The sequence below is a fragment of the Rhinatrema bivittatum genome, unplaced genomic scaffold (genome assembly GCF_901001135.1).
Source record: "Rhinatrema bivittatum unplaced genomic scaffold, aRhiBiv1.1, whole genome shotgun sequence".
Taxonomy (NCBI): domain Eukaryota; kingdom Metazoa; phylum Chordata; class Amphibia; order Gymnophiona; family Rhinatrematidae; genus Rhinatrema; species Rhinatrema bivittatum.
Window position 1 is genome coordinate 184,570 of NW_021820707.1, and position 17,628 is coordinate 202,197.

Below are 17,628 nucleotides of genomic sequence, written 5' to 3' on the forward strand. Positions count from 1 at the left end.
AGAGCGAAACTCGACCAGAGTCGGGCAAGTTTCAATAAAGTCCATTTTAACCGATTCCATCCTTTCATTCTTCGGCTATTAGTATAGTTTTACAATTATTTCTGTGTGGGGATCTATAGCTGCTTGCTAGTTGTGTTTTCCTAATAAGAGGTGTATTGGTTTTTAGGGCCTGATTTAATATTTGTAGTGTTGCCTTTTCATAGATAGGGTTGCTCCTGTTTGCATGTATTCCATAACACAGGTGTAACTGTGTGCAGATTAGTTTATGTGCATTACTACAGATCCTGGGAGTATGTTAGGTTGGTTCTGTGTGTTACCGAGATGCGATATTTTACTAGCATGTAAGCGTTTGTATCAGTCTTATTTGTTGTGTTTTCTCAAGAGGACATGCATTGGTGGTAAACTGCTGTCTTTTCATAAGTAGGGCTATTGAGCCTGGAAGTAGAAGGAGTTTGAGTTGCTGTTACCGAGATGACACCAGAACATCTTTTTTGTAGGGTGAGTTGTATGGGGAATGTCATAATTCTGCTTTACATCCATTATTGTGGGCCAGGGGGATTCCCGTGGATGCAAACTGTACATTTACATCTAGCCCTGTGACGATCATGGGTCAGTGTGTCATGCATGTGAGAACCATCTGTCAGGTGTGTCCCAAAAAGAAAAAAGGTTGAGAAACACTGGCTTAGAGCAAGAAGACGGGATTGGAACATCCCTGCCAGGTTTGAACCAGATGGATTGAAGACCAATTGGTGAAACTAAAGCGGAAGTAAGAACACATGTTCTTATCTCTGCTGCTGTCACTACAGCATGCCTGGAACTAGGATTATCATCTTCTAACCTGCTATTACCTGAGATCTAATTGGACTCCCTTGACCACGCTGGAGAAGTCAATTTCAAAGTGTTCTTCTGACCTTGAAACTATGTGCTTTAAAATTCAAGGACAGGTACAGTTGCATTAAGGCTCCATGCAGCAAATTTCTGGGAAGATACAAGATTTGGAATTAAAAACAAAGAACTTAATCATTTACTGGTGCGTTGCTGCAAGATAAGCTAGTGATGCACCAGAAAGTAGATTTGCTAGAGAACCACCCTAGGCATTTAAATCTTTGCTTCTTGAACTTTCCCAGGAATTCAATTGGAAGTCCCTTAGGCATATTTAAAAAGATCTTTGTGAAATTAAAAAAATCCCCAGTGAATTATTTTCCCCCTCATCCCCCACTAGTAAAGTTTACTTCATATCATTTCATAAACATGGGGAAAATCAGAGATGGATCAAAGGGTTGATTCTATATCTCATGATAGTTTAGGTTTAGCTTTTTTTTTTTTTTTTTATTAGAGATATCCATTGAAGAAGGTGGAGCTAAAATTACTCTATTTGTTACATTCATATTTAAATAAGATCACAACATGATCCTGGCATCTGTTCTTTTTATTCAAAGAATGTTCTTTTCCTGGGGCATAGAATGTGGGTGTTGCCATACCTATTTGGATTACACAATTTCAGCAATACTAACTTTTTAATCAAATTAATTCTGCCCAAAAAGGAAGGGAAGACACATTAGCTGTTTTAACTTTTGAATTCTAGAAAGGACACTAGCTTTTGGAATTGTATATAGAAACTTTATCAAATTAAACATGTATCCACATTTACTTTGGAATAAGGATATAGCACTGGGAGAGGTAAGGGTCCAGTCCTCTAAAATAAGAGACAATCTCTCAAAGGCAGTGGGACCTCCAATTTTTATTAATCCAAACATACATAGGCAGTATGTGGACCATGTTTTGCCATGTTGACTGCATCGGGAGGGACAATTACAACAACTACAAGGGAAGGAAAAGAAAATCAAAGAGAAATAAGGGACCTAGAACAAGGCTTGGTGACCATTGTGACAGAGATGCGACAGAGCCAGCAGGAATCAGCTTGGCACACGTTGAGGCTGTTGGTCACATGACCGCAACCGCCTATGTCACTCCCTTGGCACGCTTACACATGCGCAGAGCCCAATGTATCCTGAGGTCGCAGTGACACCAAGCCACTCAGAGCCTCCAGGATTGCATGAGTCACCCCGCCTCTCTGGGATTCTTTTTCCTGGTAGCGGGTACTCTCTAATCTGGGAGCTCATGGAGGTGGGCTTGGCACCCAGGAACTTTGGTCCACTCAGGAACATTCTTGTCAAATCAATTTCCTGGAGCTATGGGAAATCAAGTACACACTATGGGCTTTCAGAGATCGGGTGTTCAACAAAATTGTCTGGATCCAGACTGGACAAGCAAGTAGCCATGTGGTATGTCAACAAACAGGGAGGCACGGGATCATACCTCCTGTGTCAGGAAGTGATCCAGATCTGGTCTTGGGCACTGGCTCACAGGATGGTGCTCAGGGCCATGTACCTGGCCAGAATGGAGAAAGTGATAGTGGACAGGCCAGGTCAAGCCTTCAGACTCGAGTGGTCCTTGGACCAGGGGGTAGGAATTGGATTTTCTGCCTCTGGGGGAGCCCAGATGTAGATTTGTTTGCATTCCCCTGCAACTGAAAGGTGCCTCTGTTCTGCTCCTTGTCTAGGTCAGATGGCAAACCAGCCTTGGATGCCCTCCCAGTCATTGGGGCAAGAGAGTCTATCTAGCAGGGTTCTGTTGCAATCCAATTGAGGTGATGGACCGAGATGGACTTTGAGTAGTTGAGAATGAACCTTACTGACTCCATCTGAATAGTCAAGCGCATGGACCGGATGGCCCCTGCCCGAAATATGCTCTTGACCAGCTAATATCCAGATATGGGAAAACATGCATTCCCAGTCTGTTGGATGCGAGTATGTATAGAAGAGGGAAAGGAGTGAGTGGGCATGTGAGGAAGTGGGAGTGGGAGAGATTGAACTTGATTGTATGGGAGAATGTATGTGCCTAAGAGTGAAAATGTGAGTGTGCATATGTGAGAAATTTTGTGCATATGCACCTCCCACCAATCCTCTGTATCTCCAGGTTGTTGCAGATATATCCTATGATTGCTCAGGTGCTTGCTGTAGTGCCTGAGAGCAAGAGGATGGAGGAGGTGTCACCCCCCCCCCACCCCCCACTCCCTCATAGGGCAATACCTGGGCTAAAATCAGACTTGCATCTAATCACTCTGCCATGTTTTGTTTCCATTATCTCTCCAGGATCTTTACCTCCTCCATTCCCACATCCTCTCTGCCAGGACTCATCCCTATTCTTCTTTCTCCCTTCTGCTTTGGTTCTTCCTCTATCTTCTCTCTTTCACTGTGGTGCTCTCTCTGTAAAATGAAACATTGTTAGGGAAAGGAATTGTCACTAATAACATGTATTCTCAAGCTAGCTTCCTCATTGCAGTTTGCTGCTTTTCTTGCAGTGACAGAGGACAGGAGAAAACCAAAGGAATAAGAAAAAAAAGCACAACTTGGCTGCTTTAGGGGGGCAATGCTAGCATTCTGCTGGCCTCTCCCTCTACGCCATGATCTTTCTGCATGCTGCTTGGAGTCCCAGTCCCAGACTGAGAACCACTGCTTTAAAGGGCTGGCTTGGTTTTAATGTAGGAGAAATGAATGGTAAGAGAGGATAAGTAGGATAGATAAAATAAAAAGGAAAGAGTAAGTGTAGGCAGAAACCAGGGCCAAGAAGTGCTCTTATTTACTTCTTTATAAGTTTTAGATGCTATAAGCTGCTGACTGAATTTATGCTTGCCCGAGGAAGTTGATTTAGTTGGGTTTGAAACACTTCCATACTTTGTACAAGGGCCAAGTGAGAACTGCAGCAGCTAAAGGCAGTGGGGTAGTACTGTCAGTGTGACTAAGTTTTTCAGTTTGTCAATGGCCTTGTTAGGATGATTAAAAGAAAGCAAATATTACATTACAAAATGGGGAATTTAAAAAAAAAAAAAGTTTATATAGATGAATAAATGCTACTATATTTGTGAAGTATACAAGTTAACTTATTTTGACCATATACACAATTTAGAAATGTTTTCTCCTCCTGGCTTTTTAATCAAATATGTGGTGTATTGAGTTGAAAGAATGATCTATAGGCATTTCAAACTGTGCACTTACGGCCAGATTTTAAATCCCCCACCCCCCTCATAAAATCCAGCCTTTACACGCGTCAAGCCTATTTTCAAAAAGGCGCGGCCACACGCATAAAGGCCAGTCCACGCATACATGCCAGCCTTCCTGCAAGGGGCGGGCCGGGACAGCGGCATTGATCGCGGGCCCAGAGCCTCATGCGCAACTTACTTCAGGTAGGGCTCTGAAGTGAGTTGGAGGAGGACCCCCCCCCCCCCAAAAAAAAAAAGGTAGGAATTACGAGTTTGGGAGGAGAAGGAGGTTAGGGTAGGGAAGCTCCTGCCCAGTCTGCTCCTTATTTGGAGTAGACAGAGGGAAATGGGGAAGCCTGGGATGTGTTGCCACGCAAAAAAGTTTCAGACCTTTACCCCACCCCCACCCTTGCGCGTGATCACAAATTCTGGCACGGATGTGGGCGTGGCCCAATTTTATAAAATTGGCGCGCCCATGGGTGCACAGCAGGAAGCACACGCACCTTTCAAAATCTACCTGTTAATGAGTATTCTAACAGGGAAAAATCTTGGGATAAAGGAAGGTGTTAAGAATATGCTCAGTTTGCATAATTTTGAAAAATATGATTAAAGGAAAGCCCAAACTGCCAATCCACTATCTATAAAGTCAAATGCAAAACAAGAAATGCCAAGATTAATAATGTCACACTGCTATCAAAGTTAAGCACAATTAGCCAACCATGCTTCAGGCTAATTTTGGCTATGGCACAAACCATAAAGTAGAACCATATCCCGTATGAATGCAGACAGCCTATATAGGTTTTTTGGGGGTTTTTTTATAATCTTGCACATAAAATCAATGAAACAGTATCATGACACAGCTGGAATAGGCGCCAAGAATAACTCAAGGCAGGTCAAAGTTATGCAGGGAAAACAACTTAGCCAAGCAGCAGCCTGAAGGCACTCATCCAACTTGCAAGCGTTTTGGTGTTGTCACCTGCTTCTGGGGCCAAAAATGGTCATCACTAAAATAATGAAAAAAGATACAGGTCATATAGATAACTTTTAGACAGAAAGTACAATTATATTTACTCATTAAACAAATGGGTCTCAGCATTAACTCACTCAAGATAGATGCAAGAGATCAACCATTTTATATACGAGAAGGGAAATATACAATTTTTTCATTGTTAGATGGTTAACTAAATTCTAAGCAAACAAATGTTATATAGACTGAATACTAATTGGACGAATATAACCTTAGGGGTAGATTTTCTAAAGGTATTGGCGCGCTACCCGGTGCGCCCACTTGGACGTGCGATTTCAGGTTGGCGCGCGGAGGGGAGGTAGACTATTATAATTATGCATGGCGATGCATCAGGGCTTTCCCCAGTGAACCACAACAGCCAGATAAGCAACTTCCAATGCTGAATAAAACACTGATGGCCAAATTTTCAAACGCCCCCGCATGTAAAATATAGGGCTTATGCATGTGGCCAGGCCTTGCTAATTGATTCCATTTATTACACTTTTCTTGTATAATTTGGAGTCTTAACTATTATTTTTGTTCACTGTTATGTTTCTGTATGTACCTTATACATGGTTTTTGTCTGCATATTTTTATTATAATTATGTGATGTACCATATATGGTACATCACATAATAATTGATATATAGTTATACTTTAATTTATTTATTAAAACTTTTTTTGTAGTCCCTGACACAGCCCCGAGATTGGGCAAAACTTGGCCTGAGTTGGGCATATTTTAAATTTCTACACTGGATTCTTTATTAAATAAAGGAGTCGTAAATCTAAGGAGATTTGTCTTATTCCATTACATTTGCCTCCTGGCTCTTTTGGACTAACTACAGTCTTGTTTCCTGGGTCCTCCCTTACTTCACAAAAGGTAGTTTTGCATGTAATTTGAGGGCAACAACTATAAAATAGCTATAGGATATTTCTGCCAGTAGGCTTCAGAAAAAATGGAAACCTGGGATCCTCTAGCAGTGAGAATGATTGTAATATCCAAAAAAGGCCACAATATGCACACTGTATTTAGATATAAACTGCTAATTAGAATCACAAGACTTAAGTCAGATATGCTCTTTTTGAATCGTTTTATGGTCATTATGTAACATCAATGTATATATTCTTATATTTAACTTTTATTTTAATATAATTATATTTTTGTAAATTGTATTTTGATTTTAACTTAATTCTACTGTACACCATTAAGACTGTCTACAGCTTGAGGGTATATAAAAGCAATAAATAAAGTCAGTCATGTAAAAAATACCTCTAAAGAATGTCATCTTCTCAAAAAAATAAAAATATCACTCATTTCCAAAGTTTGATCAAATTAAAAAAAAAAAAAAAAGTCATTTTCAGATCTATGTATATTTGAACTCACCTACATATAAATTAGCCATGTCTATAGCCATTGAGGCACCCATCATGGTCCCTTTAATTTGTTGAAGGAATTCTCCATCAAAGCAGGGAAAAACTCTCCGTGAGAGCAAAAGATGCAAACTGGCATAGGACGTGAGTAGGTACGCTTATTGGTTCAAGTTTTGTCCAAAGCCTTCTGGCTGATCTCAATCGTCTCATCCTGAGGAGGTTAGTATAAAGAAGCACACTAAAAAGGCCCAGATAAACTCCTCAAAATAGTGAGGATATGCACAGAATCATGGACATATGAAGGTAACTGTTATGACTGTCCAAATCCAGAAGTGGATCCTTAGGCCGACCGACTCGGAGAAACGGCCGGGAGGCAGAATCACACTGGGCGGATGGGCTTCACCTGGAATCCTGCGACCCCTCCAGAGGAGCTGTGGGAGCCCGGATCGCCAGGACTTAGGAGTCTTCACCCTGGAAGCCCGAGGTCCCCCCAGGAGGAGCCCGTAGGGACCCGGGCCGCTGGGACTTAGGCGAAAAAAAACAAGAACCCAGTCAGGAACCGGAGTCAGGACAGGAGGCAAGCAGGCTGAAGATGGAGTCACGGACCGGAGTGGGAACAGATAGCAATCAGACAGATGAAGAATCAAAATGACTAGCAGGAACTCAAGACCCAGATATCAGGCAGTAATCAGAACCAAGCAGGCAGGCAGGCAGAAATCTGATGACAGACAGCAAAGGTCAGAAACCAGACGACAAACGGCAACAAGCTATTCAGTGAAAGATTCTCGTTGCAAGGCAACGTACAGTTCCTGGAACTTGTTTTAAAACTCCTACCAGCCTCTGACGTCATCAGGGGGCGTGTCCCTCCTACCAGCCTCTGATGTCATCAGGGGGCGTGTCCTTGCATCGATCCTGCTGGCTAAAATAACGTTGATTCTTGCGGGTTTGAGAGGCCCGGGACCCGAGGGACTGCTGCGCTTTAGGAGCAGGTAAAAGCCCGGTCACTGAGGCAGTGACCGGGATCGCAACAGTAACTGCAGAGTAAAAGAATTCAAACATTTCTCAATAAAAATAGATAAATGGTTCCAGTAAACTCCCACAAGAAGAAATAATTGTGCAGGCTGGTGGGTTAACTGAAGTTTTATGATTTTTTGGCAAAATACACATTACAGAGAAAACCAGAAACTTTTTGTAAAAAAATGATATTCTTTAAAATGTAAGCAGTCTTCGAGATTGATGATGCTCTTGAGCTAGGGCTATCTTTTGCTTAAGATCTCCTGTAGGAGCATCAGTTAAGGCAGAACAAAGTTTTTTTCAGATGGCTTTCAATTTAAAAAATAATCTTTGGCATTCATAACGACAATCATTCTACCTTTATCAACAGCTTTAATCATAATCAGAGTTTACAGAAGGTTATCAAATGGCAAAATTTTCACTCCCTCTTTGGATCCCCACCGTTAGGATGTTAAATCTCTTCTGACCAGCTCCATAAAAATATGGATGGATGGATCCATGGGTTCTCACCTTTGTACATAAGAAAAATGTAATGAAACGAAACGTCTAAGTAATATATGAGGAGAATTCATAGAGATTCCTCTCGTTTCACATTGGAAAGTGCTACAACAAACCTTAGATTTATGATTTTCAGTTTTGGAGAAACCCCGCAGGAGTTGACATGGTAGTAATTTTTGATTCTTTGGGCCAGATTTTCAAGGATTTACGCGTGTAACTGGCCTTACGTGCGCCGGGCCTCTTTTAAAAAGGCCAGGTGATGTGCCTAAGTCCCGGGGCTTGCAAAAAGGAGCGGGAAGGTGGCGAGGCATGGGCGGTCGGGGGCCAGAGGCTCCAGGCACAGCGGCCATTTACCGCTGTGCTTGGGATCGCGCGCGCAACTTGCTTCAGCCCCAGGGCTGAAGTAAGTTTTGCAACAATAAAAAGAAATCAACAAAGGTAGGAAGGGTAGGGAACGGGAGAAGGCAGCGCAGCTCAGAGCTGGTTCAGCACGCGCAAGATGCACAATTGTGCACCCCCTTGCGTGCGCTAACCCCAGATTTTAACACATATACGCGCATGTTATAAAATTGGGCGTACATGAGTGCATGCCGGGTAGCACGCACACATGTACCCTACCATCCTTTTTAAAGTCTACCCCTATGAGAATATAGGTGGATTTTTACATTTAATACTGTGGCTCCAATGAGGCATAATAAGGAAAACAAACACATTGATTTATTTTTATATTTATTTATTTATTTATTTATTTGAAAGTCTTCTATACCGATGTTAGTCAAAACATCACCTCGGTTTACATGGAACAAAAGCAACGGAAATTACAAGTAACAGGGGAAGGGTAAGGGGTACAAAAAACCATAAGGAGCAGAGAAGCATAGGAACAAACAACAAGTGAACTATAATGTCATAAGAACAAGGTCATAATCCATCACAATTCAATATTCATCAAGGGTGTTGGGGAAAGGCTTGTTTGAATAGCCAGGTTTTGAGCTGGGCTCTGAATTTGGTGATGCAAGGTTCAAGTCTGAGGTGGGTTGGGAGTGAGTTCCAGTGCATAGGTCCAGCAATGAACAGCGCCCGATCCCTTGTAGCTGTGAGGTGTGCTTTCTTTAGGGATGGCACATGGAGGGACCCCTTTGTTAGTGGTCCTTGTCGGTCGATTCGAGCAGGCAAATTGGAGGGGATCTGCCAGCCAGTTGGAGTGATGGGAATATAAGGCTTTATGTACAATGGTCAGGGATTTAAAGAGGATGCGGGAGGGAATAGGGAGCCAGTGTAGGTCCTTCAGTATAGGGGAAATATGGTCGTATTTGTGAGCGTTGGAGAGGGTTTTGGCTACAGTGTTCTGTAGCATTTGGAGGGGCTTTAAGGAGGAGTAGGGTAGGCCAAGAAAGAGGGAGTTACAGTAATCCATCTTGGATGCCAGTGTAGCCTGGACGACAGTGTGGAAGTCACTAGCGTGAAGGAGAGGTTTCAGGTTTTTTAAGACTTTAAGTTTGAAGAAACCCTCTTTGAGTATGGCACCGATATGTTTTTTGAAGTTCAGTTGTTGGTCGATTAGGACCCCCAGGTTCCTTGCGCAGGGCTGTGCATGAGGAATCTTGATAGCAGAGTCAATTGAGAGTGCGGGATTAGTAGGGGGTGATGGGATATGAGGAGGAGTTCAGTTTTGGCAGTGTTTAGAGCAAGGTGGAGGTTGGTAAGTAAGGAGTTGATGGCAGCGAGATGGTTTCCCCAGGATTCAAGGGTGTCAGATAGGGAGTCTTGAATGGGTATGATGATTTGCACATCATCAGCGTAGAGAAAGAATTTGAGGCCAAGTTCTGATAAGAGTTTGTACAAGGGGGTGAGGTAAATGTTAAAGAGGGTAGAAGAGAGGGAGGAGCCTTGGGGGACTCCTTGGGCGAGGGCGTAGTGGGAGGACTGAGCATTGCCTATTTTCACGGTGAATTTCCTATTGTCGAGGTAGGATTGTTGAAAGTGTTATGTCCTTTTTGTAAGAGTTTTCAGACTTTGTTAGATATTAAGGGGCGGATTTTAAGAGGCCCACGCGCGCCAGCACGCGTAAGTCCCGGGGCTTTCGAAAAGGGGCGGGAGGGGGCATGGTCGAGGCCTCCGGACCAGCCCCCAGGACCGGAGGACGGAGCGGGGCTGCCGGTGACGCGCGCCAAGTTAGGGGGGGGTTAGATAGGGCCGGGGGAGTGCGAAGGAAAGTTCCCTCCGAGGCCGCGCAAGTATTTAAAATCTACCTCTAAGGCTACATTCATCCAATCAGAATCTGTCTAATTTGAATTCAGTTAATATAAAATGTTTTCATTGGTGGTTATTTCCCCATCTTGTATATTAAATGGTTCATCCGATGAAATCATCTTGAGTGATGTAAGGCTGAACGCTGTTTAATAAGAAATGTTTTGTACTGCTTATTATCTATATGGCATGGATCTTTTCAGATTTTTATTCTTTTTAGTATTGACCAGTTTTGGCCCCTGAAGCAGGAGACACCATCCCCGAAACACTGATAAAGTCAGGCAGTTTCTACAAGTTGCAGTTTGAGTTCCTGCCCTCTGCAGCTTGGTCAAGTCATTTTCCCTACACCTTCTTGAGAAGCATTGTTGGCACCTATTCCAGCTGTACTTTTGATATCAGCTAAGTACTTTGGCATGTTATATTGATTTTATTTGAAAGATTACTAAAAACAAAAAACAAACATGCTTTCTGCATTCATACTGGTATATGATTTATGCTCTGTGCTTTAAGCCATAGGCATAATTATTTAGTGGAGAGTGGCTGGCTAATATGCATAGCTGTATACCATCAGAGTGATAGTATTAATACGACACTTCTGCCCCACTGCATTTGATAACTTTAAAAAACAGCAAGTATAGACAGAGAAGGAACTTTCTAAAAACAGTGTATTACCATAGTGAAAGGCAAGTATCTTCTATTCTAAAACTAAAGTGTAAAACAGTGATAATAAATATAACTGACTAGATGGGTCTTACAATTTTAATCTGCCACTCCTATTTTTTGTTTCAATGTCAATAGTACATCTGCACTGTGAAATGATATTCATTTTTACATATTCAACATTTGAATTTACAATCTAGTACTGGGCAAACAAAATCACATAACCAGAGAGAGACACAAGACTAGACTGACTGTAGAACATGTCAGAAAAAATGAGACTACTCAAAATTAGTTCTATACAATATAAAAGTATATTACTTTTGACCTAACAATAAATCAACAGAAATTAAGTACACTGTAGCTGATCTGAGAGTCCTCAATATTGAAATGTTGTGTGATGGTTATATTATGCTATTACACCATAAGTACTCCTTATCCTCCAAAATTATTATTAATTAAATGTGACTCTTACTAGGCATCATCAATAGAATGCTTTCACAATTCTTTATTTTCTGCCTTACATAGAATCATGGGTCATTTCAAAACCACATTTATTATTTTTTAACTTTTCAAATAAAAATAAAATATTCACTTATCTTAATTTAATTTCTTGATGTATAGGAATCACATCTGCAATGAAACAAACTTTTGTATCTGCCCCTATAGTCACAATACGGCTCCATGTTTCAGATACTGATGTGCTTCAAGGTATGATCAAATATTCTGATTTCATCTGGTGTTTTGGTATGGCACATCACATCATATCCTGGGAGTCACCATGCCAAAACGCCAGATGAAATCAGAATGTGTGTGACCATACCTTGAGGAAGGACTTTTTGCTACTCACACAATGCTCTTGCAGACAGGAATCTTGGAACTCGCGTGCCAATACTGAATGTCTCAATGCTGCACTACCTAATGAAAGTATGGAATTCTTTGCCAGAGGAGGGATGTGGTGAAAGCTATTAGTGTAACTGCATTTATAAATGGTTTGGACAAGTTCCTGGAGGAAAAGTCAATTAACCATTATTAAAGGTAGAGTTGCAGAAATCTATTGCTTATTCTTGGGATAAGCAGCTTGGAATCTATCTACTCCTTGGGATCCTGCATGTACTTGTGATCTGGCTTGGCCACTATTAGACACAGGATACTGGACGTAATAGACCTTTGGTCTGACCCAGTATGGAAAATATAATGTTCTAAATTTTTTTTTTTTTTAAAGCAGCCTTGGCTAGTCCTACTTGTCTAATGAGTGCAATCTCTAATCCTACAAGCCTGAGCACAGCACAGTCATTATTGTAATTATCTATTTCTTTACACTGCCAAACTAGTCTAGCTTTACACAAAATTTTCTCAAAGCATCCATACAATATGTTGTGAAAAGGTTCTGATCTTATTGTCCAAGACCAGGATTGCTCAGCCTCATATCAGTTCTTACATTGTCCTTGCTGAGGGATTCATCTTTTTACAAATTAACAAATACCCCACCGTATTTATTTTTTTAAATTTATTTATTGAAATTTCAAAATATAATTTCACAAAGAATCCTCTTTGCTACAGAAACATGATACATCACATAAGCAACAATGTTAAAAGGAAAAAAACAAAGAAAAAAAGGATTATTCTTCCCCATTTTTACATCATTGTATCCATTAGACCTCAATCTAAGGGGGAGGCAGATTTAAATCAAGGAGAATACAAGAAACAAATATTTGAAATGACAAGGCATAATACGGCTAGGTAAATAAATTTATGTCAGAGCATTGATTCCAGCAGATGGTATTTTCCTTGATTCAATAAACTTTTCAAGTTGTTCTGGTGCGAGAAATACAAAGTTATCTCCCCTAAACTTGACCAGACATTTACACGGGTATCTTAAGAAAAAAAAAAAAAAAAAAAGACGCTCCTAGGGCCAGGGTTTCCTGCCTCAGGGCTAAGAAACCCTTCCTTCTTTCTTGAGTAGTCTTGGAGAAGTCCAGGAAGATTCTCACTGATTGTCCCATAAATAAGACATTAGATTTCTTAAAATATTTTCATAACTGCACTCAAGTCACTATCAGTTAAGAAAGAAACCAGTAGCGTAGCTCTTTCTGTTACTTCATAGTTGGAAGACTCCAAATAATCTGTAAGGTTATTCAAATCAACAGCCTGTGTCTGTACTTGAAATCTTGAACCAGATGAAAAAAATATACTTTGTCCAAGGGGGGAGAATCAGTTCCGAAGAAAATTCAAGAATTTCAAGGAAATATCTCAGAGTAAAATGTGGCAATTCCCACACCATCCTTGGAAAATTTAGAAGACGCAGATTCAGATGACTCAGCCTGTTTTCAACGTACTCAATTCTTCTATTCAGGATATCACCATCCTGAATTAGAGAGCTTTGTACTCCTTTAATTGCTTTCATCTCTTCTTCTATATGATTACATTTTTTTCTGATTTTCCTGGTTTTGAAGCTAGCTGTTCTTACAAAATGTTTCTAACTGCTGTGATAGTGAGGAAATCTTGAGAGAACAATCAGAAACAGCATTGGCCATATTTATAACAAAGTCCCAAATTGAATCGAGAGCAACTATGGCTGGTTTCTGGATCAATGCAAAGGGGTTTTTTGGGGGGGTTATTTTGGTTCCAACAGCCTCTCTCACCTTCTACTCCACCGCTTGCTGCATAAGATATTTCATCAGGGGAGAACTGTCCTGGTCTTCCCGTTGCAGTTTCCAGCCCTTCTGGAGCCAAAAAGCTCCCCGCAGAGGCTCCCTCTGTGTCAGGGGGCAAGAGAGAGCACGCCGTGACTGCCTGACAAGCTGCCGCGGCCCCTCCCGCTCGTGCGGTGGCGGTCTGACGTCAAGCGGGCTCAGGGACACTTCGGTGAGCTCTCCTCCACTCACCTCAGCAGCTGGAACTCCCGGCCCCAAAAGTGAAGCCATTGCCAGGCACTGCGCAATCGTTTCCTGTCCTGGAAAAAGGTGGGGGCTCCGAGGGGAAGATTTTTACTTCCCCCTTTCTTTTCGCCGGCATTTTGACGATATGTTCGCTGAAACAAAGTTAGAAGAAGCGCACCGAGCAGAGCAATACCGGCGTTAGGCTGCCATCTTGACTCCTCCCCATACCCCACCTTATTTATACACAGACATAAATGCACACAAATTTGATTGACAGATGACAGAGAATGAATACATAAGTATAAAAATGATGGCATCTGGTCCAATTAAAGGCACTATAAATTTAATTGCTCCTTTTTTTCAAGCTGTGAGTTTGGCCTAATTTTTTTTTCCTTAGATTGACTTGCAAGCAAGAACACAGAAGTTCTTCGCCCAGACTTCTACTATGGTTTCATTAGAAGAAACACCCATGATCTCTAGAAACCTGCAAACAAAAGAAAAGGAGAAACAGAACTGAGATAAGAAACAGAGCTCTTGATCTTTAAAAAAAAATATTATACAAAATACTAGGCACACCTTTAAAAAAAAAAAAAAAAAAAAAAAAATTTATATATATATATATATATATATATATATATATTTTTTTTTTTTTAATTTAATAAACTTAAGATTTAAATGCTTCAGTTTTAGTGACGTTCTCTTGAAATCAAAACACTGGATTTGGGTTTATTAAAACAATTTGACATGAGAAAGATGTGCCCTTTTCATCTGTATGTCTAGAGTAAAGGGATGGAAATAAGAGCATTTCATTATTTTCATCCTGAGATAATATGAGGAGTGTTTGGGGACCATCTCTTTAGGGCTGCTGCTACCCCAACAGCATAACACACAATAAAAGTTCTACCTTGCATTTACAATCTGTCTTGAGTGTGCTGTGAGAAATGAGTCCAAAGTCTGAAATGACCCAAGCACTTGAGAAGTTTGATAATATACAGGTAAAATACAATCTGAAGTGTTTTAATGCAGCCAATAGCCAATCTAGATTGCAGCTCTTAATTTTTACTTGCCATAAAATACTTGCAATATCATTCCTGCGCTGTGTGACAAAGTAACACCATGATTAAAGGCTACAATTTGACTGAAATGTACTACACAAAAATCTCTCATGTTGCCCTCTTTTTTTTTTCCATTTTGAGCTTATACCAATATACTTAGAAATAGAAACCAGCAAACTGATTTAATCTGCAATTGCCATTCTCAACTCCACTTCTAATCCAAGAAGTTTGTCCATGGGCAGGATTTCTTGATGGCTATTGTGACTGTTTAAACTCAAACTGAGCTTTAAAAAAAAAAAACAAAAAAAAAACCAGACAGACTCTCTGAATCTATTACATAATAGACAAAAAAAAAAAGTATTACAATGCCAGATGATTTTACATGCAATTTATTTCATTCTTGTTCGGTCATAGAGTGGCATAATCTATCCTTTTGATCAACAGGGGTTAAATAAATAAGGCCTGATAACTGCATTTGCCCAGAAAATGAACTGACATAGCCCATAAACAGAATGCAAGTATGTAACTGGTAAGGTTCCCTCCCCTTTCACAATATGTCCAAGTACACTGACATTCTGACGCACAGAACGTGTGGGACATCGGATGTTAGGCTCTCACAGTAATGTCTGCACAACCATAGAAAGGAATTCTACAGGGACCCTACCTTACACTGTAACTACAGTAACCATGACCTGTTCACCGATGTTTATGCCATTTATTACCGTTGCTCAGTCTTTTGTAGGAGTTGCTTTGCTGCCTCAGGGTCATTTTGAAGAAAGGTTTGAAACATGGAGAAAGACTGAAGTAACCCCATCAGATCCGCCACAGGCATACGCAACTTATGTACCATCTTGGTAATTCTACAGGAAAAGAAACAAGTATGAACAATGCAGAAGTGCAAATAATGTTTCACTATTTCTTAATGACCAGTGTCCCCAGCGGTGTGTAAGATTTTTTAACATTTTGTGGCAAGAGCTAGAAAATTCTGTGGGAATTCTACATAATTTTGCATTATTTGCACATTAAAAAATGTAGAGGCCAATATTCAATAAGCTGTTAAGTGGACAAGTTACCTGGTTAAAATTAGGTAGACAGACGTCCCACTGAATATACTAGCCTAAAATTATCTAGCTATATGTAGCCTGATAATTTTAAAACCTAACCAACTAAATTTCAATATAGCCAGGCAGGTTTTTAAGTTATCCGTTCTTGTATGGCCAGATATCTTTAAAAGCTATCCGGTTAAGTAGTGCCAACATTAAAATAAATAAATAAATAAATAAATAATGAAGTAAAAGGGCCAGCAGCCTGATAGCCTCCTTTAAAACATCTTACATGGCCCTGTCTGGCCAATAATTCCTGCACCCCCTGTCATAATATAGTAGACGTCCCTGGTTTGTAGGCCAAATCCCCTACCCAGATTTTTGCCAAATATTCAAAGTAAGCTGCCCTCTTTCCCCCACCCACTCACAGTGCTGAAATGTTGCACCACCCCTCTCCTCCCCTGCCAGGAGCAAGGGATCCACATCTCAACTTCTGGCACCTCAGGCTGCACTGTTTTGCTCTTCTGCTGGAGCAAAGCACAACACTCCACGCCCAGCAGCAAGAGTTGTGTACATGTGCGTAGGGGGAAACAACCTGTCGCATTGTTGCAAACAAGCTAGGATTGCGTTGGGGGGGGGGGGGGGGGGGAAGACATACAGGCCTGCTACCACTGCCTCCACTGGTGGCGAATGGGCAATTCCTGGGAAGGCCCAGATCTTTCAGTCTTTCCCATAGCCACAGAATCATGGGACACCAGGGGCCCTACTTAATAAATAAATAACTTCATGTCATATGTAATGAAGTTATGTGATAAAGTTATTTGTTTATGTGTTATGCTTTTCCATGTAATTGTTTTGCCATATATTTAGGCGCTTTGTTTCCCTTTTCCCTGTAAACCGATACGATGTAAAAACGGCTATTGGTATGTAAAGACGATTAAATAATAAATAAAAATGACTAGAAACTTAAACACTTTTATTCATTTAAGTATAGCTAGCTTATTGCAATTTACACATCTGGGTGACAAGATTATTTGTGTTTGAGCAAAGTACATATTATACTGAGAAGAGTTAGAACACTGGTGACAGGAATATGGGTGTGAGCAGGGAGGTGTGTTAGTCCTTTCCAGGAAGGGAAACTAATGTGACAAAACTAAACAAAAAAAATCCATGCATATACACGTAATGTACTAAGAAAGTCAGATTAAGCAAAAGCTTCTTTTTCAACTGGGCCCTGGAGGGAATGATGGTGGGGTAGCAAACAAGAAATGCATTAAGAGTAACACAACAGAACAATTATAATTATGTTTTTACATGGAAAGTACTCATGATGACAAGCCTTGTTAAAAATTATGGACTTCATGAAATACAGTCAAATGCTAAGAACAAGAACGGAATTTTTCAGATAAATCTGTCATCTCTTGGCTTTGAAGAGTGATTGATCATAGTGCTGGCTATCTCACACCTCATGTCAGTCATACTTTCTTTTTATTACATGCACTGCTATTGTCTAAAATGTCAAATCTAATTCATGTAGTGTCCTGCTACAAGAATGATAAATGAAAGCACACTGGAACGTCTGAGACTGGCCAAATAAATGTCAATTTGAAAACTATACAGGAAAAAGTTATAATCAGAAGAGAAATATAACAGCATGAAAAGCAAAAGAAAGATAAAGGAAAACTGATGAACTTGGAGATGAGAGTGAGAGATAAACAGAGTAAGATAAGAACAGAAAGAGCAAGAGGCGAAAAAAAAAATATATATATAAATATAGTTTTACTATTCTATATCCATACTACCTATTATCAAG

At 40.6% G+C, this 17,628-nt stretch overlaps 2 protein-coding genes across 4 annotated transcripts in view; both read right to left on the minus strand.

Moving 5' to 3' along the window:
* The window catches only part of LOC115081983 (putative methyltransferase DDB_G0268948), a 95,181-nt gene extending 91,429 nt beyond the window's left edge, over positions 1-3,752 (minus strand). For both annotated transcript variants that reach the window (XM_029586224.1, XM_029586223.1), the window contains exon 1: positions 3,165-3,752. In XM_029586224.1, coding sequence (XP_029442084.1) covers positions 3,165-3,200 — 36 coding nt within the window. In that variant the 5' untranslated portion in view covers positions 3,201-3,752. The remainder of the gene's footprint in view (positions 1-3,164) is intronic.
* An 8,578-nt stretch (positions 3,753-12,330) lies between these two features.
* Positions 12,331-17,628, minus strand: part of LOC115081982 (putative methyltransferase DDB_G0268948) — a 58,683-nt gene continuing 53,385 nt past the window's right edge. For both annotated transcript variants that reach the window (XM_029586222.1, XM_029586221.1), the window contains exons 6-7: positions 15,495-15,632; positions 12,331-14,201 (exon numbers count right to left, since the gene is read on the minus strand). In XM_029586222.1, the coding sequence (XP_029442082.1) occupies positions 14,111-14,201; positions 15,495-15,632 (229 nt within the window). In that variant the 3' untranslated portion in view covers positions 12,331-14,110. The remainder of the gene's footprint in view (positions 14,202-15,494; positions 15,633-17,628) is intronic.